We start from the raw sequence: 24,682 nt of genomic DNA, 5'->3' as shown, positions 1-24,682 counted from the left end.
AAGAAGTAATCCCACTGCTAAAACAGGGGGACTACATGGCGTCCTTGGATATGAAAGATGCATACTTTCATATTTCAATGTTCCCAGCGGAGAGAAGATTCCTGCGCTTCAAAATAGCGAATCAACATATCAATTCAAGATGCTACCCTTTGGCATAGCCTCCGCTCGAATGGTATTCACCAAGGTACTAGCAGTAGTGGCGGCGCACCTACGCACACATTCGATCCCAGTGTACCCTTATCTGGACGACTGGCTGATGGAAATCTCCTCAAATTTGCAAGCAAAATATCCCAAGAACAGTCAATCTGTTGTTCCAATTGGGATTCTCAATCAATGAGAAAAAATAGTCTTGTTCCAAGCAAAACCAGTTCTTAGGAGTGATCATAGACTGGAGAGGGGCTAGTCTTACCGTCCAGTCTATGATAGCTCCTAAGAACTGTTTGAAAACGAAAGAGTGCAAAATGTACTGCTGCAAATACTTCCGTATCTAGCCGGTCTTCAAATAACCGTACGCAAAGCAAGGCGCTTGCTCTGGATGATGGCTTCATGCATTTACCTGGTTCCTCACGCACAGATGTGCATGTGCCAAATGCAAGAGTGGTTAGCAAAACAGTGGTCCCAGGCAAGCGGTCAGTGGGGCGATCTAGTGGTTGTGTTGCTAATCCTAGTTCAAGCGCTACGCAGGTGTACAAAGGAAAATGTGTTAAAGGGAAAACCATTTCACAACTCTACAGTGCAAGCGATTGTCATAACGGCCGCAACGCTCATCGGGTGGGGAGCCCAATACCTTCACCACACAGCGCATGGCCTGTGGACGCAGATCACGGCCCAAAATCACATAAAACCTTTGGAGCTGCTAGCAGTGCTAAAAGCCCTACAAGCTTTTCAAGTGCATCTACCAGGTCAAAAAGTACAAGTCCTCACATACAGCACCACTGCAATGTTTTACATAAACAAGCAGGGAGGCACACACTGTCTGTCCAGGCTATCCCAGAACATTTGGAATAGGCACTCAAGTGTAACATGTTCCTAATCTCGCAACACGTTCCAGGGGAACTCAATTCTCTAGCAGACTCACTAAGCAGAGATCCCCTACCCAAAGAGCACGAGTGCCATCTCAGCAAAACAATTTCAGACAATTTTTCCCCTCTGGGGCTTTCCTCCATTATATTTGTTCTCCACAAGCCTAAACACACAATGTCCAGACTTCGAACCCAGGCTTCCCTAACCCAGACCCAAGGGAAACGCCCTATAGATGAGCTGGTCAGAGAAATTTGCTTACGCTTCCCCCCCCCCCACCCCTCCTCCCCCCGACCAAACCCCCTCCCCTCAAAACAACACTGCTCCTGAGCAGGATAGTGAACAAAATGCACCATGTACAAGTAACTCTAATCCTGGTTGCTCTTATGTGGGCGAGACCATCTTGGTTTCTGCATCTGGACAAACTGCCGATGTGCGATCTAATCAAACACATGTGCTCCTTCACCCAACACTGGGGACAACGTTGCACCCACACCCTCAATCTATGAGCTTGGCACCTGAAGTCATTTTGGTAATTTTAAAACTACCTCAAAGGTGTATGGAAATACTCCGGCATGTAAACCAAGCACCAGACACTGTTACTTTAACAAATGGAAAAGATTTGTAATATGGTGCCATTCATAAAATATAAACCCTATTGAATGTACTCCGTCACACATTCTTCATTGCATGCTCCACCTTGAACCCGTATGGGCCCTCTAAGGCAAGGTAGCACTCTTATAGGATGGATGGGATGCAGAATTTACTCAAAAGATACTCCGGGTGTTGTCAAAAGGTAAACTGTTTTATTAATTCTCTAAAACGGGGAGTACAATGGGCGTCTCATGGCAAGGTCTCAATGATTTACATAAATAAGCTTTTATAGTAAAACTTTCTCAGCACTGACGTCACACTACGTGGCAAACTGTAAAACTTAAACTGGGTTGTGGTTAGATAACGGAAAACATCTACATATACTTTCTGTGGGGTTGTGATAGGACCTTTATTGTCAGGTGGGGCAACTGAGCCCTCCTTGTGCAAGTCCTCTTCATCGTCCTAAAATACACAACGATTTATTGGTTCACAAACTATAGACCTCTTTGATACGTGGCTCTCTAATTGGTTGGCGCGCTTGTACCCTTCTGGAATATTCGACTTGCTAGCAGCACGCAAGCTGGTACCCCTGGTGTTGTTGGGTTGGGTGTGACCATGCCTCCCCACCCAATTAGCCCAACATCTCTCATCCCTTACTTTGACATTCAATTAGCCTTTGAGTATGGTCTTGCAAGCCTCAACTCCTGGGAATAAAAGGTGTGAGCATGCTCATATTCTCGCCTCGTCCCCCGTCTGCCCAAGTCTATTTCCAGCTAGGTCACATGACTGGAGACAATGTTTCGAGCTTCTTCTCTGTATTTAATGGTTTTAAAACAAATAAAACTTGGCCCTCTGCCATTTTGCTGTACTTTGGCAGGGGCTCAGTCCAGCTCTGAATTCATTGTATCTCTAAGCTCGACAACCAGTTCTCGGCTGCACTGGCCTTTTGACACTGGGCCAACCAAGCCCTCTTGAATTATTTCTTGCTTGTCAGCTACTTTCATAATTGCTGCGACTTTGTTTTCTAGTTTCCCGAGCACGGGAAACTGAAAACTAAAGTTGCAGCAATTATGAATAATCTGCCGGTGATGTATTCATAATTGCTGGACTGTCTTAAGTCTTCTGGTCTCCCCCAGGCTCGCGGGAGCCAGCGAGGCTTAAAAAAAAAACACAGCAATCATACATACAACCCGGTTGTATTTATAATTGCTGCCACTTTCACTTTCCCAGGCTACCCTGGCTCGGGTGAGCTCAGACTTAAGGCGAACGTGCCAGCGATCATTTATAATTGCTGGTACATTCTTAAGTCTGCCAGGCTCGCCCAGTTTAGGGAGCCTGGGAGACTTAGAGTGTACCGGCAATTATAAATACAACTGTGTTGTATTTAGAATTGCCGGAACTTTCGCTTTGTCTCCTGGGCTCCCCTCATTACCGCAAGAGCAGAGCTTTAATTTGCTAAATATTTTACATGGGAACTTTATTTTTAAAAAAATTGTTTGTATATATTTTTTTATTATGGTCCATCTTTAGAGAATACAATTTGAGTGAATTTCCCCTTTAAGGGCTAATCAGTTTCCCTATAACATATGAAGAAAATGTCAGTGAAGTGAAGCTGCTGAAGGCTTCACTTCACTGCAAAAGGTTTGGGGGTCTATAAAATATGAGGAAAAAGCTGCTCAAAGAAAACAATACACAACATGGTAAAACCAACAAGATGTGATTGGAACGTCTTGGTGGTTCAAGTTGCTACAATGCAATCACTGAATAGTCCTTTAGACTGTATAGCTGTGCAGGCAATTCGGCTAAATAGTTGTACCGCAGGTTTACACGATCTGCGATTTGTTTGGCTTTGTCCATGGGGAGTGCTTGCATCTGTTTAAGGAGACGTTGGATCATCCGGCATACGCACAGTCTATTGTTCCAGAAACAAAACCGTGGTGCAACTGAACCTGAGAAGGGAAGAGGGCATGCAGAGTCCAGAACTTAAAACAAAGGGACACACTTTGTTTACATGATGCATAAACTCGCTCTGGCTGGTGACAATGGAGAAAATGAACTTCATAACGAATAGAGGGCATACATTTGAATTTATGAGGTGCCACGTGATAATCTGAGGATGAGTGACTGTATTTTTGAGCAGCACAGATGACAGAGGGTTTACAGTTTACCTAGCACATAGGCATTCGCCTTTATACTGTTTCTATATGCTTTGTAGTTCTTAGTGCATCAGCCAACAGGTTGTAAATTACCCAGAAATGGGCAAATAAATCTTGAATACCCACCTTTCCCGTAACCAATCATTTGTGTAATGTGTACCGTTAAAATATTTGATAATTGGACTGCAAAATGATGCTCATCAATGAGCAAATGCTTTTCAACATATGAATCTGGAATAAAAAAAAGAAAGGGTTTGGAGAAGCATGTATTCAAAGGTAAGGAGTCAACCCACTATGGCCTCGAACAGCAGAGTACCACTCCTTGCATGCTCAATCACAGAATACTCAGACTGTGAGGGCTGCAAACAGCAACACCCTCCTCTAAGCAGGAAGCAGCGAAGTGGCAGAGCAGCTGATGCAGCCATGCAGATGTCTAAACGTAGGTCTGTTTGAGGACACTGCCAATGGATTAAACCTAATTGTACCGGCTTAATGAGTTCTGTGTAGCGACAAGCAATGTGCTGTAGTGTTTAAACTCCAAAGGAAGTCTTACTGGTTTTAGTCTAATCAAAGGGCTGTTAATTTGTTATGTGGTTTTAGTTTGTCACAAGAGAGACTACCATGTAGAACCATCACTAGGACATGCATCAGGTTTTAAGAACTACAATAAGTAAAGGAGGCAAATCATACTTTCTTGGATCTGTTCATTCTTAATGAAATTCAGTAGACATCCCTTCACAATTGGAGCATACCCGTTACTCTTAGCCGATAGCCTCTTGCAGCGGAATGTGCGATTCAGAAGTTTACTTAATCATGCGCTAGATGCTGTGCGCTGGTGTCTTGCAGGTTCTCCTGTTTGTTTTGAGTTATGGAAGGTATTCTGTCTAGAGGTTTTTGCAATTTAATGTTGTGCGAACCTGTTTTTCTGGTTGAGATCCTTTAATTTCAAAATTTGAACCATAGCTTGTATGCATCTTTGTAATTCGTTTGAGGTTGCTTTAATGGCTTGTTTTGAAAATACACAAATGTTTAGAGAAACGGCCCTGTTGGTAAAATACCATGGTGGAGAAGTAGAGCATATTACCCAAGTGTGTGCACACCTTTACATAGATATTGATATTGTTTGCGCGCTGTGTTTCCCTTTGAATTAAGCCAACATGGGACCAGGCATTTTGTTTTGTTGTGCAGGATAGGGCCGTGGAAGGGCTAGAGGTTTGGTTTTTATACTGGTTTAGGGTAAGCTTTCAAATGAGGTGGGTGAGCCACGGTAATTTCTGATTGCTGTTTAGTTGTGAAACTGTATTTCGAGGGGATTGGGTCCTCTGACGTATTCCATATCTATGAAAGGTAATCACCACAGCTTTGCTGCTTCGGAAACTTTTTTTGGCGCCTGCGTCGATGCGCCATCGTTGAGGACCTCCTCCGACGTCATCTGATGTGATAAGTAGGACGCACGACGCCCGTTGCCTCAGTTCCGTTTTTTCTGCGAACGTGTTGCTTCGTGAATCTCGGTTACGCCTTGACTCTTTGGAGTTCTGTTCTTCTCGGTTCTTCGAACCTGTTCGTTTTTGTGAGAAAATCCTTCGTTAGAAGATGTCTTCTACTTCATCTTCGACCCCGTGTCCGGGCTTCAAGAAGTGCGGGGAGTGTGGGTCCAAGATGTCGGTGACGGACTCGCACGACGCCTGCCTCTGGTGCCTCGGGGAGGCCCACGACACGGATGACTGTATCGACTGCCAGTCGCTCACGTCCAAAGCCTTACGGGAACATAAGAAGTTGTCGGTAGGTCGGGTGTCCAAGCCTCGGAAGTCGAAGTCTGCGGGGCTTTCGACGGTTGATTCGAGAGGTGACTCTCCGCGTCGTCGTAAGTCTCGTGGGTCTCCTTCTAGGAGTCGGTCTCGCCACTCCTCCGCCTCTTCGAGGCATTCTTGGAAGCACCGACAGCGGTTGGCTTCCAGGTCCTCTTCTGAGGACTCTGCCCGGCACGTCGCTTACCCCACCAGCCGTGCGAGGCCGGAGGAATGGGCTTCCTTCGGGAAGAAAATGCTGGCGATTCTCGAGTCGCAGGGTACTAAGCCGTCCGCGCCCCCGAGTGGGGTCGGCCGTGAGAGGTCGAGAGACACCGCTCGCAAGAGTGGTCGGCACGAGTCACGGGAGAGGTCCCGTTCGGACAAGGGGACTCGTTCTCGACGTACCCGTTCCAGGTCCCGGTCCTCGATGCGTTCGAGACCGTGTGCACCTGTGATGTCTTCGAGGAAGACATAGACGCCTGAGGCGTCGAGGGCATCGACAGGCTTTCTCGAGGCTCCGGCTCCGAGGAAGTCGTCGAAGCTGTCGACGCTCAGGTTGTCGAAGGACACGCTCTGAGCTCCGGCTTCGAGGACTGTCGGCGCTGCATCTGACGTCGACGCCGATCCTCTCGGCGCCGATGCCCCTTCTCTCGATGCCAGCGCTGATTCACTTGATGCCTTTCGGGGCCGGGGTGTCGGAGGTACCCCGTGGCACGGGGGAATCCCCTAGAAAGGCTCTGGTTAAGAGCAAGCACTCTCGGGTGCCTTCTTTTCACCACCTGGAATATATTTCGGAGGCGGATGAGGATTCTGATGGCCTGGTTCCTAGTCAGGTTCCAGATGAGATGGTCTCGGGCCATAGCCAATTTGACGATTTGAGGCAGTCACTGCATGATGCCAGTGGACTGGACACCTCTCCGGAGGTGGAGTTTTGTATGCCTGAGCCTGGCTCTCATGCCGATTCCTCGTACCGACGCCTTATGGCTAGGGTCTCTGAGTACTTGGGATGGTCTGCTCCCCCAGGGGAGTTTGTGCAGGATGATCTCACGGACATCCTTGATGTTGGTCCCCCAACTGACCCGGTACTGCCGTTTCATATGGCTCTACAGATCAGGGTGGCGGCGGCTTGGACTGCTCCGGAGAGTCTCCCGGCGGTGGGCAGGTCCTTGTCACGAAAATACCATCCAGCCAGTAGCGACCCCTGCTACTTGACCAGGCACCCCACTCCGGAGACGGCCATGGCCCCGGCAAAGCAGGCGTCGTACCCTACCATCCCTCCTGATAGGGACGACAAACGTTTTGATGGCTGGGCGAAGAAAGTGTGTTCTTCGGGTGGTATGGCGCTTCAGGCGGCCAACTCCATATGTGCCTTGTCTCGTTTCACACACACTGTGGAACTGTGTTGCGTTAGCGGCTGAACATATTCCCGAAGGGGAAGAACGGGATGGTTTCCTTGCTATGGTCCAGGATGGTAAGGATGCCATGTGTGAGTCCGTTCAGTCGGGTTTGGACATGGCTGAATGCGTCAGCAGGTCCATGACGGCGAGCACCGTGATACGCAGGTTTGCGTGGTTGCGGAAGTCGGGGTTTGCTCCTGATGTGCAGTCCGGCTCCTCAACATGCCCTTTGACGGTGAACACCTTTTTGGCAGCAAGGCTGACGTGAGCCTTGAGAGGTTGCAGACCTCCAAAGCTGCAGCAAAGTCGTTGGGCGCTGCAGTTCGCCAACCTCCGCCTTTTCGTCCTAGGGGACAGCAATGGAGGGGTGGTTCCTTTCGCTATTACTCGACCTTCAGTAAAGCGAGAGGAGCTAGCAGTCAGGGGCCAACGCAGGGGTACCAGAGGTGGACGACAGGGTACCTGTGGTGCCAAGGCCGCTCGGGCAGTTGCCTCTTTGCCCTCAGGTAACGCCGCAGCCGCTACCACTCAGTCATGAGGCCATGTCCCATGGTTCGCCGGTTGGGGGAAGGCTGGCGCAGTATCTTGTAGAGTGGCGTACCATTACTTCAGATGTGTGTGTTCTGGAGATCATAACCCACGGCTACTGTCTTCCTTTTCGGCAGAGGCCTCACGACAATCCACCAGGGAACCTCTTTGAAGAGTCCGGATCCGCTCCTTGCGCAGGAAATTCAAGCCCTGCTGGAGAAAGGCCCATACAACTGGTGCCTGTAGCGGAGAGGAACAAGGGATGGTATTCCCCTTATTTTTTTATTTCTAAGAAAGACTGGGGATTGAGACCCATCATGGACTTGCGCAGTTTGAACAAACTCCTCAGGAAGGACAAGTTCAAGATGGTTACTCTCAAGTCCTCCAGGCCCTTCAGCTTCAGGACTGGTTGGTGTGTCTCGACCTCAAGGATGCTTACTTCCATGTGCCGATCCATCCCAAGCACAAGAAGTACCTGAGGTTCGCGGTTGGCGACTCGCACTTTCAGTTTCAGGTTCTGCCGTTCGGATTGACCTCCGCCCCGAGGGTTTTCACCAAGCTAATGGTGGTGGTGGCAGCGCATCTCAGGCAAGGGGGGATTCACGTCTACCCCTACCTGGACGATTGGTTGATCAGGGCGAGCTCTCCCGAACAAGTCCTGGATCATCTGTCCGTCACCTGCCACTCCCTTCACAGGCTGAGCTTCTCCCTCAATTTAAAGAAGTCCCATTTGACGCCAACACAGCGGCTCCAGTACATCAGAGCAGTGCTCGACACTTCCCTGGGGAAGTGTTTTCCTCCCCAGGTGAGGGCTCTTCACATTCAGCAGATGGTGCACAAGTTTCGGCATGCCCAGACGCTCCCAGCGTTGGAGTTCTTGAGGTTGCTCTGCCTCATGGCATCCTGCATTCTTCTGGTGCCAGAGGCTCTCCTGCGGATGAGATCTTTGCAGTGGGCACTCAAGATGCAATGGTCGCAGTCCTCCGGCAGGATGTCGGACCCGGTTCAGGTGCCGCCCTCGGTCGCCCAGGACCTTCTGTGGTGGGCCGTCGAAGGCAACTTGAAAGTGGGCTCCATTTTGGCTTCCCTGGCCGGAGGTGATGATTGTGACGGATGCATCCCTCACGGGATGGGGAGCTCATGCCAACAAGCTGACCGTCAGCGGTCATTGGTCTCCGTCGGAGTCCAGACTCCATATCAATCTGTTGGAGCTGAGGGCCGTCAGGCTAGCCCTGAAGGATTTTCTGCCGACTGTGCGAGGAAAGAATGTCCTGATCCTGACGGATAACACAGTGGCCATGCACTACCTCAACAAAAAGGGTGGGGGGGGGGGGATTAGGGTCACTTCCTCTGTGCAGGGAGGCGATGCAGCTCGAGTTCTGGGCCATCCAGCAGGAAGTTTTGATCTCGGCAGTTCATCTGGCCGGAGACGAAAACGTGACGGCGGACGCTCTGAGCAGGCAGCACGATCTCTCACGAGTGGGAGTTGGCTCAGGAGATTCTCCTGGAGATCTTCGCCCTTTGGGGGACCCCTCAAGTGGATCTCTTAGCCTCCAGAGTCAACCGGAAGTTCGAGCGGTTCTGCTCGTGGGAATTTCCTCCAAAAGGAGCCTTAGGAGACACATTCGTGGTGGAATGGTCATTCCCACTGCTGTACGTGTTTCCTCCGGTCCCCGTCATCCCGCAAGTGCTGCGGAGGTTACGGAAGTTCGGTTCCCGGATGATCCTGATTGCTCCGGCGTGGGCTCGGAGGACGTGGTACCCGGACCTTCTCGACTTGTCCATCTGTCCTCCACGTCGTCTTCCCTACCGAGACGATCTTCTCTCATGGGAGGGGGGGGGGGGGTCAGGTTCTCATCCAGAGGTCAGATCCCTCAACCTTCACGCTTGGCTTCTGAAAGGTTGAGGTATAAGGATTGGGACCTCCCTGAAGACGTGATGGAGGTGTTGCTCTCGGCCCAACGGCCAGCAACAAAGTCTCTGTACCGTTGCCGTAAATTCTGCGGCTGGTGCAGAGTTCAGAATGTGGATCCTTTTGCATGTGACATCCCCATGGTTCTGTCCTTTTTACTTTCTTTGGCCCACAGGGGCTTGCAAGTCGGTTCCATTAAAGGTTACCTGACGGCGCTGTCCATCTTTAAGCGCTCGTCTGAAGTGTTCCTACTTTAAAATACCTTTTAATTTCAGTTTCTGAAAGGGCTCACTAATGTGTTCCCTCCGTCACCTTTCCTGGTGCCCGGTTGGGATTTAAACCTTATTCTTAAGTTTCTTATGGGTGCTCCGTTTGAACCTTTGCATTCTTGCCCTTTGAGGCTGTTGACTCTGAAAACTGTGTTTTTAGTTGCGGTTCTTTCCGCTCACAGTAGTAACGGCAACTAAAAACAGTTACAGGCACTTTCAGTTAAGCCACCCTTCACTGTATTTCACAAGGACAGGGTTGTCCTTAGAGTTCGTCCTTCTTTTCTTCCGAAGGTGGTTTCGGAATTTCATTTGAGCCAGAAGGTTGTTCTTCCGGCGTTCTATCCTCCACATCCTGGTAAGGAAGAGGAGAGGCTCCATAGGCTTGATCCTAGGAGAGCTTTAAGCTTTTATGTTTCACGCATGTCCTGGGTCAGAGTGGACGATCAACTCTTTATTGGTTACGCTGGAAAGCGTTTGGGACAAGCTGTGACGAAACGGACTTTGTCTCGCTGGATTATTTTGGCCATCTCGGAGTGTTACCGCTTGGCGGGTAAGGACCCACCGGCTGGCTTGCGGGCCCATTCTACCAGGGGTATGGCTGCATCTACTGCCCTGCAGAGGGGTGTTCCTATTCGCAACATCTGTGATGCAGCCGCCTGGGCTTCAGTACATACATTTGTACGTCACTATTCCCTCAATTCCATCCGAGGACAGGATCTGGCCTTTGGCAAGGTGGTCCTTTGCTCTGCTATTTGATTGGCAATTCTAAATTTTCATTCTAAATTCTTTCCCTCCTCCTTGCTCTGGTACTGCTTTGGGAGTCTGTCATAGATATGGAATACGTCGGAGGACCCAATCCCCTCGAAGAACAAGTTACTTTCTTACCTGGTAACGTTCTTTCGATGGGATGGTCCGACGACCTATTCCATATCGCTCCCTCCCTACCTTCCCCGCTGCAGAATTTCTTTTGCGATTGCAGCTTACGTTCCGCAAGGCTTTGTGTCTGACTGGCAGTAGACTAATGTCACACGTTCTGGGGGAAAAAACTACAACTGAGGCTACGGGCGTCGTGCGTCCTACTTATCACATCGGATGACGTCGGAGGAGGTCCTCGATGACGGTGCATCGACGCAGACGCCAAAAAGTTTCCGAAGCAGCACAGCTGTGGTGATTACCTGTCATAGATATGGAATACGTCGTCGGACCATCCCATCGAAAGAACGTTACCAGGTAAGAAAGTAACTTGTTCATTTGTCTCAACATGTGCAAACGTACCAAGTGTTGCTGATACATCAAGCGGCAATACCCAAACGCTAACTTCATAGGATGCAATGATCTCCCTAAACTGGAATAAGTCTAACTCTGCTAAAATATTAAGCATGCAATGAGACATGTGAATAAGTCTCATGCAGGCTGATGGACATAAACCCAAGAATAAATGGTATTTACAGTCATCACTTGGATGCTAAATGTGCTTCAGTTTATTTGCTCTCCTGTTCAAGCTAAAATGGCAATAAGCGTACCTGCTTCTAGCTCTTCGCATCCATTCTGTATTTATAAGGACAGAGGGCTGTAAACTGACTCGATGTTTTGAACTACAACGCTAAGCCCTCGCCAGCATAGTCAATGGTGAGTGATCATGGGATCAAAACATCTGGATAGCCGGATTGCAGATTCCTGGCCTAGGAAAGGCACCCACTCGGGGGTACCTTATGAACTAGGGCAAATGGAAAAACTAATGTATCCAGCAGTGAAAATAAAGAATCATGCAGGGCATAAAGTGAACATGCTCTTGTATCACACCTGAGAGAATTTGAAATTAAAACTTGGAAAAATATAAATGCTTGTGAAATGGTAACAAAGCATATCAAGGCGCTAGGAACAAATGAGATTCATGATCTGGCCATTTGCAGCCACGCTGCCATGACTGGAAGCACTACGCTTCTGCCATGGCCCATTGTCTTAGACTTGTTTTCACTTCGGGAATATTACAATGAAGATTCATTCCCTATGGCTAATTTAATCAAAATCCACACCTGTGGTTATTTTGTACTAGATCTCTTTTAATCCACTGGGAATACTTATTTCTTTGATTAGCTGTCCTGTGTTCAGTATGGGACTCATTTTGTTCTGCTCTTTGGTTTCAGGAGGTGGAAACTGATCAGTACCACAGTTTTTTCCTTTTCGAGTTAAAAGAACATGGATATGATGGCTTCTTTTGCCCCAAGTCTAGAGCAAGAACAATGTCTGAGCAAGAAAAGAAGCATGTTGATGGTTGTGCAATATTCTTCAAGACTGAAAAGTAAGTGTTTTTGCACAGAATTCACTTACCTGAATCTGGTGTGCTACAAAGTTGTACCTTTTTTGAGATCAGCGACGTGATGTGAAATTTTAACCAATTCTAGATTATTGAAGAAAAGCATCTGTAAGTTTCCAACACTTTTATTAGCAATTTGCCCATTTAAAGTCAGCAATGTTAAATGGGTACTTGTAAATCCTGCTTAAATGTTATCTGTCTACATGCTGCCTAGTGGGAATAGTCCAGGTATTGCTTGTTCTGCTCATTTTGTCCTCCGAAGATGGGTCTTGCATACTATAAATGTCCCTCCTGCAACTTGGAAACTGAAATTTGGCAGTAGTGGCAGAGATGCACTATACCTTTTGTGCCACACATCATAACGTAACCCGCCTTCAACAGGTTTTTGCTACTCGTTTGAATGCTTTGTGCTTTGGTTCAAAATGTTTGTACTCTGCACTCTCCACTCTCCATTATGAGACTGCCTGCGGTTAAACTCCAATAGCATATCTTGGCTTGTATGTCTTTTGAAAATGTTAAGAACTGCACTAAGCAGTCACGCTGCCACTGATACCCATACATGGTTTATTAGGAAAGATTTCTCTTTTGTGAACCTATGGGCCCCTAATATTTTTGATTTGTTTTTGAGGCGAAGTAAAGCCTCCAGCTTCACTTGCCATGCCTTTTGCTAATTTGTTATGGGGAAACTGATTAGTCCTTCAGACTATCCGTACTGGGGAAACTTTCCTTTTTTATATAAACATTTATACAAGCGCACATAGCCCGTGGGCATCTAGGCGCAAATTACAATGGAGCAGAAACAGTTGCTAAGAGCAGGAGGGGTTACAGGGTGAGGAGAAACAGTTGAAGAGGTGGGTTTTGAGTTTTTTTATGAATGTTGTAGGGCGGTTAATTTCGCACATAGGGAGGATTTTCCATAGGATGGAAGTGCAGACAGGGAAGCTGGATCCTCTGACCTTTTGCGGTTAAATCTTGGTGTGAGGAGGTGATTCTTGTGGGCTGTTCAGGGCCTTCTCGGGGTTTGCTTAGTTTGTGAGTGAGGTATGAGGGGGGGTGGGCATCGTTTGACAGGTAGTGGTGGGCATTGTTCTGTATTTGATGCTTGGTTGTGTTTTTATTTTTTTACCTTTTTTTTTTTTTTTTAAGGTGTCACATAGTAGTGAACTACAATACTGTAGTTTGGAGCCAATAAGGGCATGGGCTACTTCAAACCGATTCTTGCCAGACAGGAAAGGTTTACTGGCATTGATGAGCTTAGTGGTGTAGCTTTGACGATGAGGCACTGTGGTTCATCTGTCGAGTCATGCAAAGTGAAGAGTCTAGGTACACGTCCAGAGTTTTGACTGAAGTGGCAACAGGGATGTTGTGCCCATCAATGAACACCTTTTATAAGGATGGTTTAATTTGGCCAGGTGGGCCAGGGAGCCAGTGAGCAGCTGTGTGGTCATCCAGGATTGGATAGCGTTATAGCGTTCACTCTTGCGAGTATGGTCGCTGGAGAGGGGGAGTGGGGGGGTGAGAATTTGCCTATCCGAATAGTATGAGATGCCTAGCGAGTCAGGAAGGTTGAACAGGGGTTTTGTGTAAACTTTGTACAGTGTAGCGGAGACACAGGAGCTTTGAGGTACTCCGCACGATATAGACCTGGGTCTGGCGACGGCATTGCAGTCAAATACTCTAGAGGCTCTGTCAGCCAGGATTGAAGCGACCCATTTGACAGCTTGGTGAGAAATAGGCTGAGGACATAATGTGGTGGCAGAGCGTATGGTGGCGGACTAGGTCAAAGGCTGCTGAGCGGTTGAGGAGGGAGAGGTGTCCGTGGTAGTTTGCATAGTCTAACTGATTCTTAAAGTCTAGAAGGGCTGTTTCAGTTCCCTGTTTTGGGTGGAAGCTTGAGTACCGAGAATGTAAGTTCTGGAGTGGGTAGGTAGGTGACTGCCGATAATTTTCAGGCAGAAGGGGACAGTAGTTATAGGCCGGTAGTTGGTTGGGTTTGTTGGCCGGGGGTGGGTGGGAGGGGCTTTATCAGCAGTGAGGAAATCCTGGATTCTTTAAGGATGGATGGAACAGTGCAGGTGGCGAAGGAGGATTCCATGATGGTGGAGATGAGTGGAAGCAGGGGTCCTATGCATGCTTTTACAATTGAGGCTATTTCTATTTCTTTGTGCTTGTAATGTGCCTAATGCCCGCAGGCATCAGGGCGTGAGAAAACCTAAAAATAAGATTCACATGAAAAGGTGGAGGTTTGAGTTCTAGATTAACCAAAACTGTGCCTTGAGTGCCAGGTTACCTTGGAAGTTCACTGACCTAGGAATGTTTTCAGTGATTTCCTAAACGTGATATAATTACTTTCCTGTCTCAGGGTTGCCGGGAGCCCATTCCAAAATTTGGCTGCCTTGACCGGAAAAGCTCTAACTTCCACGGCCCGTTTGACCACTGGGAACCTCAGAAGACCAACATCTGCTGATCTGAGACATCTCTTTGGTGTGTAGAGCGAGAATTTTTCTTTAAAATAAAATGGAGCCACACCAAAAAGGCATCTATGTACAATCGTCATGGCCTTAAAATTGACGCTCTTCTATTCTAAGCCAATGACTATCCTTCCTGCCGATGTGTTCACCATATTTGGTTTTCTTATGCAGACCGCATCGTTCTGCAGGACCTGACATCTCTGTAGCTACCTCTTAGTGGCTCCCATTAACAAAGCATTACCATAGTCTAAGCGAGACCGTAAGATCGCCCTTGCAATATTTGCAGTATTTGCTTCGTTAATGAAGGGTCTGATGGCTTTTAGGAGGCACAAATAAGACACATTGTTTTTGGCTAAGTAGTTAACTTGGGCTTCGGCACCAACGGATGCTTCCACCATCATCCCAAGTGTTTTAACTTGTGGTAACACTGAGATGATGGCTTCTTTTATAGCAAACTCCTTGTATTGTGCCCCTAGCTTAGATCTTGATTGGCGGGATCCAAAAATCGAGTTCTGTCTTGTTGTTATTAAGGCACATCCAGTGTTTCTTCATCCAGATTTCAATGACCCTATAAACCTCTATTTTGGCATTATCTGTGTCATAATCTCCTGTTAATTCGAAGACATGCTGGGTATCATCGGCGTAGTTCGTGAAAAATACACTGATGCTTTCCAGTAGGTCAGAGGCTTCGCATCTACAAATTAAACAATGGAGACAGACTGGCTCCCTGAGGGACTCCAAACAGGATAAGGGCCGCTTCTGAGAATTTATCTCCCCAGTGAATTCTTGCCTTCCTGTCACTCAGGAAGGACGCTAGCCAAACCAATGCTGGTGAAGATCACCCTGCAATTTTGTCTAGTGCAGATTGGAGTAACTGGTGGTCAACCAGATTGAATGCCGCGCTGAGGTCCAGCAACATAAGCAGCCCTGATTTGCCCTTATCTATCAATTCCAGCGTATGTGATTGTAAGTCGAGCATTGCTGACTCGGTGCTGTGTGCTGCTCTAAAACCCGATTGCTGAAGCATCTCCTAAGTTTCCACGTGTTTTTGCAACTGGTGTGTAGCAACTTTATCCAATATCTTCAAGATAAAGTTCGAATTGGTTATCGGACGTAGGTTACTTGGATCTTTAGGGTCCAACCCCGCCTTCTTAACTAGGGGAGTTATTGTGACCTCTTTAATGGTTTTTGGAACTATTCCTTCCATAAACGAGGCGTTAATTATTTTAGTGAGAGTGGGTGCAAAAAGTTCTTTGTTGTCCAGTATGATCTTTGTGGGGAGTATATTTTTCGCACAGGAAGTTGGTTTCATTTTGGCCAGTAGCAGACAAAAATCCTCCTCCGAGATAGCGGCAAATCTGAAACTTTTTCTATTTTCAGATAGAGGGTTTACTGTGGGGAGGGTTTCAGAGCTGGTGGTGTCCCTTGACTGCATGATGATTCTGGCTTTGAAGATTTTGGAGGCAAAGGCTCCTTGCACTCTATCGCAGTCTTTGGACTGGTTGAGGTGGTGAGATCACCTTGGGTTTTTCTATTGCCTTAAGTATTTCGAAAAGTTTGCTGGTTGAGTTTGTGGCTGCCTCTATTTCTTTATTGTAGTAGTTTCATTTTGCTTCTGTAACTGCCTTTCTATACTGGCTATCGGTAAGTTTCCAATCTTCCCTATTTCCTTGGGTTTGGTTCCGTAGCCATGCTCTTTCTTTGGCACGCTTTGCTTGTTTAAGTGTGATTTCCTTATACCATTTACATTGGTTGTTTTTTCTGACTGACTTGGTTTTTAGTGGGGCGTGCATATCTACTAGCTTTTGCAAATGTGTAGTGAATTTCGTTAACATGAGCTCGCAGCTATCATTTTCTGCAAATGACTCGTAGATTTGCTGTAGGCATGGTTTTAGAAGCTTGGGCCCTAGGTTTTTGAAGTTTCTTCTCCAAACTTTCACATGGGGGTTCTCCTGCTTTTTGGGTGGGGGCTCTAGTATTATCTCATCGGTGACCAGACTATGGTCGGACCAAATACAAGGCTCTGTTGAGACATGTGCTGACTGTAAATTGTTTGTACAAATCCAATCCAGCTGATTCCCTTGAGGTGTTGTGTTTGTTTATTATGTGAAAACCCATATTCGGCGAACTTTCCAAGGCCATGGCCTCTGTCTGCTGAGTTCCCCCTCCACCTGTTCATATCACCCACTAATAAGGTGGAGGAGTTTACCGAGACTAGCATGTTAATTTGAACAGCAACCTCGTTCTCAAAATCCGAGATTAGGGGGGGAGGGGGTCTGTATACCACTATGATATTCAGACAATTGTTAGGTGTGTGGGCCAGCTTTAATTGAATGGTCTTGCATCCTGTACATTCAAAGCTAGCTTTGAAAAGATGTATAGCCTCTTTGGCTATTACTGCCACTCCACCGCCCTGACCCTTATCTCTATTTTTGTTATACAAAATGTATCCCTCTGGGACGGCATTTCTCCAGCATGGGGTCTGGCATGGATTCACATGCTCATGAATATTCCCCGTCGTCAGGCTGGGAATCCTCGGTAAAGAAAAAACCAGTATCAGTTTCGTTTCTGATCTGTCTTTCGTAGTAATAACCAATCACTGGTCTCTGCGTCATACTGACCACAGCCAATGACTGCCCTCTACCTAAGCACCGCCTCTGGCAGCCATCTTCAGATTTTTACCGCACGTTCATGTGTTGGGATCCTCGTGCTATTGCTCTCGAGCGTTAGTGCTATTTTTCGCGCTTTTTTTCACAAAAAACTTCGATTCTTTCGGTCAAAGAGCCTCAAGCTCCACCGATCCTACATCCGATCAACGGGGACCCGTGTCGGATTCATCTGTGCCCCTCAAGGGTGAAGATTTCGTCGAGCTACACTTCGGAGGAATCCAGAAGCTTCTCAGGCCTGGTCTCGGAGATGGCCCAGGAGAAGGGAAGCTCGACGCCCGGAAAGCTGTTCAGGGTCTGCCCTGGATGCCAGCTGCAGAACGTCTTCAAGGAGGACGAACACTCTTTCTGCCTTTACTGCCTTCATGAGGACAAGACGCACGTGGAGAAGGACTGTGCGTTTTGCGGCAACATGTCGGAACGGACCATGAAGGACCGCCATCAACGTCTCGCCAACTGGCTGGAGGGTAAGAGCCCGTCTGGCGAGAAGAAGAAGAAATCCGAGCGGTCTTCTAAGACCTTTGAGGGCGCCCCGGCGACGGGGGCCCAACATAAGGCCAAGCACCGCGAGTCCGCTGGCACCGGGAGCGCCGAACGTTCGGGCTCTACGGGCGCCAGGCAGGGCGCACCCTCCCCGGCACCATCAACCACGAGCCAACGCTCTGGGTCGGGTAAGAGGAAGGCCGAGCACCCGGCGAAGCTCCTGGAGAGGCCCCGGTCGAGCTCTAAGGCAGAGGAGGAGCGTGGCAGTGCCCCCTCCCTCAAGGATAAGGCGGTGAGCGCACCTAAGGTGGTGAAGGCCTTGATCCATCCGACCAAGCCCTCTATCGAAACGGTCGCGGCGGCCCTGGCTCAGCCTGTGGTGGCTGCACCAGTGGTGGCGACCTCAGGGCCCAGAATCTCCCTGCCTCCTCGGAGGGAGTCTTCCTTTGTGCCCATCGATAGGACCCCCGTGAAACCCTCCGTGGGGAAGAAGAAGGGGGGGCAGGGCGTCGGAGATTCGGCCTCAACCTCAGAAGAGGAGCTGATCGAGGTCTTAAGCCACGGCCTAGGCGTGGAAGAAGGCCAGCCCGTCGGAATGGACCCCGACGCAGGTGACGACGACGACATCGTCGAGGATACCGACGGGGCCCCTGCTCGCCCGTCGGATTCCCCTCTGCCAGCGCCGCAAGACAACTCGGCGGCCATTTTGTTGGCCATACAGTCCTTATGCTCCGAGATAAGGACGAGGCTACCGTTACCGACGGAGGAACCTCTCCCGTCGGGGGATCCAGAACCGGGACCTTCTGGTGTTCCCCCTACCAAGAAAAGAAGGATCCATCCACCACCTCCTTTTCAACCGTCGCGCCCCTTCTAGCCCTCCTCCCCGTCCACCCGAGGGGATGATACGGGGACTGACACGGCAGCGACGGGTACGGACGACGAGGCATACGACGAGGATTTTCCGTCGTCGCCTCCCACCAGGGCTTCTCCGCCCGACGAGATCGGATCTTTCCACTCCATGATCTCCAGGGCTTCCGAGCTTTTCCAACTCTGCCCTGAGGAGAAGAAAAAGGAAGGCTTCCTTTATCAGCGGCGCGAGGCCAAGAGGAAGACGGTCCTCTCAGTGCCTCTGTTGGACGACATTTGGGATGAGGGCCTTTCCCTCCTCAAGAACCCTTCCACGACGCCAGCTAGAAGAGACCGGTACGAGAAAAAGTACCGGGTCCCGGACACGGCCCCCCTGTGCCTCCGGGCGCAGCCTACCCCGGACTCCGTCGTCTCCGCGGCAGCCAGGAAGAAAGCGGGGGGGGGGTGCGGCCTCCACATCGACTTCCCCGCCGGACGGCGAGGGAAAGAAATTGGATGCTATGGGACGTAGAGTCATCTCGTCGGCAGCGACGACGATTAAAGCGGCCAACGCCTTGGCTATCGTGGCCCGCTATGACAGGGAGCTCTGGTACAAGATAGCTCCCCTGCTGGATTTTCTGCCGGACGACAAGAGGGCGGAGGCCCTTGAGATCCTGCAGGAAGGTGAGGTGGCCTCGGACCACGCCATCACCGTGGCGACGGACATCGCCGACACCGGGTTCCGCCAGCTGGGCAACGGCGTTTGCCTTCGACGTCGTGGATGGCTCAAAGCTACGGATTTCCGGCAGGACGTCCAGACCAGAGTCCTGGACATGCCCTTCGACGGGAACAACCTGTTTGGGAAGACAGTGGACGATTCCCTTCAGGCCATCAAGGCGGATACTGAGACGGCCCGGGCCCTTGGAGTCCTGCAACGACGGACGCCCTTTCGGAGCGGCGGAGGCAAGGGCGCCTCCAAAGGTTCCGGCGGCGGTTTCGCTTCCTACCGTCAAGCGGCCCGCTCGTCGTCGCAAGAGGCCTACAGAGGACGAGGCAAGTCTAGCGGACCCCACCGTCGTCGCCAAGGAGGTCAAGGTGGCAAGGCCGCGCCCAAGCAGGATTGAACCGGCCGTGGGGTCGGGCCCCCACCGAAGCACCCCGGTGGGAGGCCGGCTGGCGGGCTTCGTCAGCGTGTGGGAGTCCATCTCCACCGACCGTTGGGTGCTGGACGCCCTGGCCCGGGGCCACGCGCTCGAGTTTCAAAGAAGGTGCCCGCGCGTCCCCCCCGTGGCCAGGAAAGAACTTCACGTCCCTCAACTTCTCCTGGAGGTAAAGGCGATGCTCAGAAAGGGCGCCATCGAACTCGTCCCAAAGAGGCTTCGGGGCTCCGGAGTCTACTCGAGATACTTCCTCGTGAAGAAGAAGACGGGAGGATGGCGCCCCATCCTGGACCTGCGACGTCTGAACAAGTTCATCAAGGCGCAGAAGTTCTGGATGGTCACCCTCCAGCACGTCCTGGGTCAGCTGGAGGAAGGAGACTTCCTATCGTCGTTGGATTTGGAGGATGCCTACTTCCACATTCCCATCCTAAAGGGACACCGCAAATTCCTCAGATTCGTGGTCCAAGGGCGTCATTACCAGTTCAAAGCCCTTCCCTTCGGACTACGGTCGGCACCCAGGGTATTCACCAAGTGCCTCGCACCGGTGGCGGCGCAGCTGCGCCGCGAGGGGATTCACGTCTACCCCTACCTGGACGACTGGCTCATCCGTGCCAAGACGAGGGAGCTCGCCGTGGTCCACACGGCAAGGACCGTCCAACTCCTCACGGACCTGGGATTCTCCGTGAACTACGCCAAATCCCACCTGGTGCCCGCGCAAGTCGCACTGTTTCTGGGAGCCAGGCTCGACACAGTGTCCCTTCTGGCCTCCCCGTCGGAGGAGAGGACCAGGACCATCTTGGGCAAGGTGCAACGGATGTTGGTGGCCGACGCGGCCAAAGTGAGGTCCATCAAGTCCCTCCTCGGGATGATGTCTTCCTGCATCTACCTCATTCCCATGTGCAGGCTCCGGATGCGCCCGTTGCAAGAATTCCTGGATGCGCGCTGGATCCAGACGACGGGCAGCTTCGAGGAAAAGATCAAGCTCGACGAGAGTTTCCGACGAGCGATACGGTGGTGGGGCACCCGCGCGCATTTGACGGCGGGCATGGACTTCCAGACCCCAGCCCACCAGGAGACCGTGACCACGGATGCCTCCCTGGAAGGGTGGGGAGCGCACACCGAAAATCTGCACGCAAGGGGACTCTGGCTCCCGACGGAGAAGTCCCTGCATATCAACGTCCTGGAGCTCCGTGCAGTGTTTTGGGCCCTCAGGTCCTTCCTTCCGTCCCTCAAGGGCAAGGTGGTGAGGATCTTCACCGACAACACCACCACCATGTTTTACATCAGGAAACAGGGCGGAACCAGGTCCCCAGCGCTGTCCAAGGAGGCGCAGGACCTGTGGCATTGGGCCGTTGCCCAAGGGATTTTTCTGGTGCCGTTTCATCTGGCAGGGATAAAAAACACCATCGCCGACTCACTCAGCAGGGAGCTGCGCTCGTGCCACGAGTGGGAACTACGGCAGGATCTGGTGGATCGCCTCTTCCGACGGTGGGGCACACCCCAGATCGACCTGTTCGCGACGGCGACGAACACCAAGTGCCGGAGGTTCGCCAGCAGGTTTCCCCAGACGAGGAGCATGGGCGATGCTTTCTTGTTCCCCTGGGAGGGCCTGTTCCTCTATGCGTTCCCTCCCTTGCCTCTGCTAATCCGGCTCGTCAACCAGCTCAAGAGGTCACGGTGCAGGATGATCCTCGTCGCACCTGCGTGGCCGAGGCAGATATGGTTCCCGGACCTTCTGGACTTGTCAGCGTCCCCGCCGATCAAGCTGCCGGCGGACGCGGATCTACTCTCCAGGGAAGGAGGCGACATCCTCCACCACGACCCGAAGTCGCTGAACTTGCAGGCCTGGCTCCTGCAGCGCTAGAGTTTGGAGGATACGACATACCGGCCGATTGCAGAGAGGTTCTTGCAAAGGCCAGGGCGTCCTCGACTCTTAAATGCTACGGACACAAATGGAAGAGGTTCTCTGTCTGGTGCCACGCACAGAAGATTAACCCTCTACGGATTACGGCCCCCCAAGTACTGCCGTACCTGCTGACGCTGGCCAAAGCTGGTCTGGCACACGCGTCCATCAAGATTCATCTTGCTGCGATCTCCCGATACACCAGAACCACGGGGCGGACGTCCTTGTGGTCTCATCGTCTGGTGAAAGAGTTCATGAAGGGACTGTTCAGATCGTTCCCGCCGGTGAAGGCTCCGGCCCCGGCGTGGGAGCTCAACGTGGTGCTGACCAAGCTCATGGGACCTCCGTTCGAGCCTCTGCACTCGGCCCCGTTGAAGTTTCTATCGTGGAAAACAGCTTTTCTTGTGGCCATCACCTCCGCACGACGAGTGGGAGAGATCCAGGCCCTTTCCTGCAAGGCCCCGTACTTGACTTTCCACGACACGAGGGTAGTGCTCAGGACGCACCCTTCCTTCATGCCCAAGGTACCGTCGGACTTCCATCTCAACGAACCCTTGGTGTTACCTGTGTTCTTCCCGTCGCCTTCGTCGCCGGCTGAGAGGACTTTGCACTCGCTGGATGTAGCTAGAGCGCTGAAGTTCTACGTGGACCGCACGAAGGGTTTTCGGAAGACGTCACAACTCTTTGTGAACTTTGGACCTGTCAATCAGGGGAAGGCTCTCTCGAAGGCTTCCATTTCCAGATGGCTCTCCGGCTGTATCATGTACTGTCATCGGTTGGCAAACCGACCGCTGCCTGGCCGTCCGAGAGCCCATTCCACCAGAGCGATCGCAGCTACCAGAGCGTTCCTTTCTGGTGTGCCCCTGCTGGACATATGCAGGGCTGCTACGTGGAGGTCGACGCACACCTTCACAAAGTTCTACTGAGTCAATCGGGATTCCAGGGAGGAGTCCAGGGTCGGCCAAGCAGTGCTGCGCAACCTGTTTGCCTGAGGTGAGCCTGGTGAGGAGGTAAGATGCTTAATGTTGAGTTTGATGTAATGCTTAATGTTGAGCCTTTGCCACCTCCCGTGGTTGTGCATGTGTGTACTGCTATGTATTCTTTATTCATGAGCATGTGAATCCATGCCAGACCCCATGCTGGAGAAGGAACAAGTTACTTACCTGTAACTGTTGTTCTCCAGCATGGGTCTGGCATGGATTCACATGCGAACCCTCCCGCCTACCCCTCTGCGGCTCTTCACTTGGTCATACTGCCACTTCACGTGCTTCCAAATCTGAAGATGGCTGCCAGAGGCGGTGCTTAGGTAGAGGGCAGTCATTGGCTGTGGTCAGTATGACGCAGAGACCAGTGATTGGTTATTACTACGAAAGACAGATCAGAAACGAAACTGATACTGGTTTTCTTTACCGAGGATTCCCAGCCTGACGACGGGGAATATTCATGAGCATGTGAATCCATGCCAGACCCATGCTGGAGAACAACAGTTACAGGTAAGTAACTTGTTCCTTAAGGCTACTGGGCCAATAGGCTCCTTCAGCCATGTTTCTGTTAAACAGAGAAGGTCAAGGTCTCTCTAAGTCATGGACACTAAGGGCGTGTTAAAGAGAATGCGTGTTTAGAAGGCTTATTTTCAGGGTTAGAGTCAAGTGAGCAAACTTTTTTCTGCCCTGTCTTACAATTAGGCTGTTTTGTGGGCTTCTCCGCGCTCCCTTTGGCACACCATTGTGCTGACATATTATTGAAAAGTTGCGGTAAGTCGACTCCTTCCTGCTTATTCCTCCTCTCCATAGGGCACTCCATCATTGATGTTCCTGGGGCCGGCACTCTGCGTACCTGGTAAGCCTCCTAGTGGGTCCAAATTCTTAGGGTAAACTTCCAAATGGCTGAGGGGGACACTATTGGTAGCCTTATCTGCACCTGTAAGACGTTCAGGGGTGCTGTCTAGCTTCCCTCCTGGCACCTCCTTGCACAGACTGAAGCAGACTGTGCCGGCCTGTGTGCGCCGGCGCGTTTGCGTCGGGTTTCAAGGGAAATGGGCTTGGAAGACTACAGTCCTGCTGGGGATTGTAGTTTTCCTAGACCCTGAGTGCGTGTAGAGGAAAGAACGATACTCTAATACTGCTCGCGTTCTATTTACGGTCGTAAAGTAAAGCCCTGAGCCAGCGTTTGCCTTCCAAGTAAAAGCACAATAATAAACGAACAATGCAGTTACTATGAAAATTTAAACGAAGTTTTAAACATAAAAACAGCTAAAAAGTTAAAATGCCTCGAACTAAGATTCTTCCAAGTTACTTCATGCAAACTTAAAAATAGGATTCCTGGCTGGGCAAATGTCGCCTTTACAGCGTCAAAGGTTTGAGACCTTTGATAGCGTTGAGGTTAGAAACGCAGGTGGGTTAGAACTGGAAGCGGGGGGTGTCTCTCGGTTCACTGAGCTGTGGGGCAGGAAGCGGGGCAGCTTGAGTGCAAGAATGTTAGGCTTTTATCTTGGCTTGCAGCTGTGTCATTTTGCCCATGAGGGCAACATGGATGTTATTGCGCCAAGAGTTGTCTTTGGCGGAGGGGGCGGGGGGGTGTATGGGAGGTCTGTAGCTCTGAGGATGAAGAACAGTTAGGTGAACTAGAGGACGCTGTGATGATTCTTTCATTGTACACTGCAGCTTTGGTGGTATGAATTGTTTGTAATGGAGTGACATTTTAGGAAAGTGGGCTTAGCTTGGTGATTTGGTGATGTCGGGTCTTTATGACAGGCAGTTTCGGCTGCTTTTTTTTCTTTTTTAGCTCGGGTGACCCGGAAATTGGTGGGGGAAGCATGAGTTGAGGTGTAGAGCGTTTTTGGCTTTCTGAACTTTGAGGGGTGGGGGAGCAGAGGTTGGTTTTACTTTGCCACCCTGGTAGACGACTACAATGTCATGCTGTGTCCTGGAGGTGGTGGCTAAGGGGGATTATCCGGGCACTGGTCAGGTTGCGGGTGCTACACGCCAATAGAGTGGCCACAGTGGTAGCTTGCGTGGCACATGGTGGCCTGCGTTTGCTTGGGATGGTAAAGGTGATGGTATGGTGATCTGACCAAGGGTGATGTAGGTTTGCTAGGACGGTGGTGTTAGTTTCATGGTCCAAGAGCCGGTCTAGGAAGCGACTGTGGGAAATGCGTTGGGTCTGTAATA

General features: G+C 50.5%; 1 protein-coding gene across 3 annotated transcripts in view; it reads left to right on the top strand.

Moving 5' to 3' along the window:
- Window positions 1-24,682, top strand: part of CNOT6 (CCR4-NOT transcription complex subunit 6) — a 632,403-nt gene that overhangs the window by 343,324 nt on the left and 264,397 nt on the right. For all 3 annotated transcript variants that reach the window (XM_069652648.1, XM_069652647.1, XM_069652646.1), the window contains exon 8: window positions 11,814-11,968. In XM_069652648.1, coding sequence (XP_069508749.1) covers window positions 11,814-11,968 — 155 coding nt within the window. The remainder of the gene's footprint in view (window positions 1-11,813; window positions 11,969-24,682) is intronic.

This window comes from Ambystoma mexicanum, chromosome 3p (genome assembly GCF_040938575.1).
Source record: "Ambystoma mexicanum isolate Mex_15411 chromosome 3p, UKY_AmexF1_1, whole genome shotgun sequence".
Lineage (NCBI taxonomy): Eukaryota > Metazoa > Chordata > Amphibia > Caudata > Ambystomatidae > Ambystoma > Ambystoma mexicanum.
The sequence above is the reverse complement of the archived record's forward strand: the minus strand, read 5'-3'. Positions and strand labels throughout refer to the sequence as shown.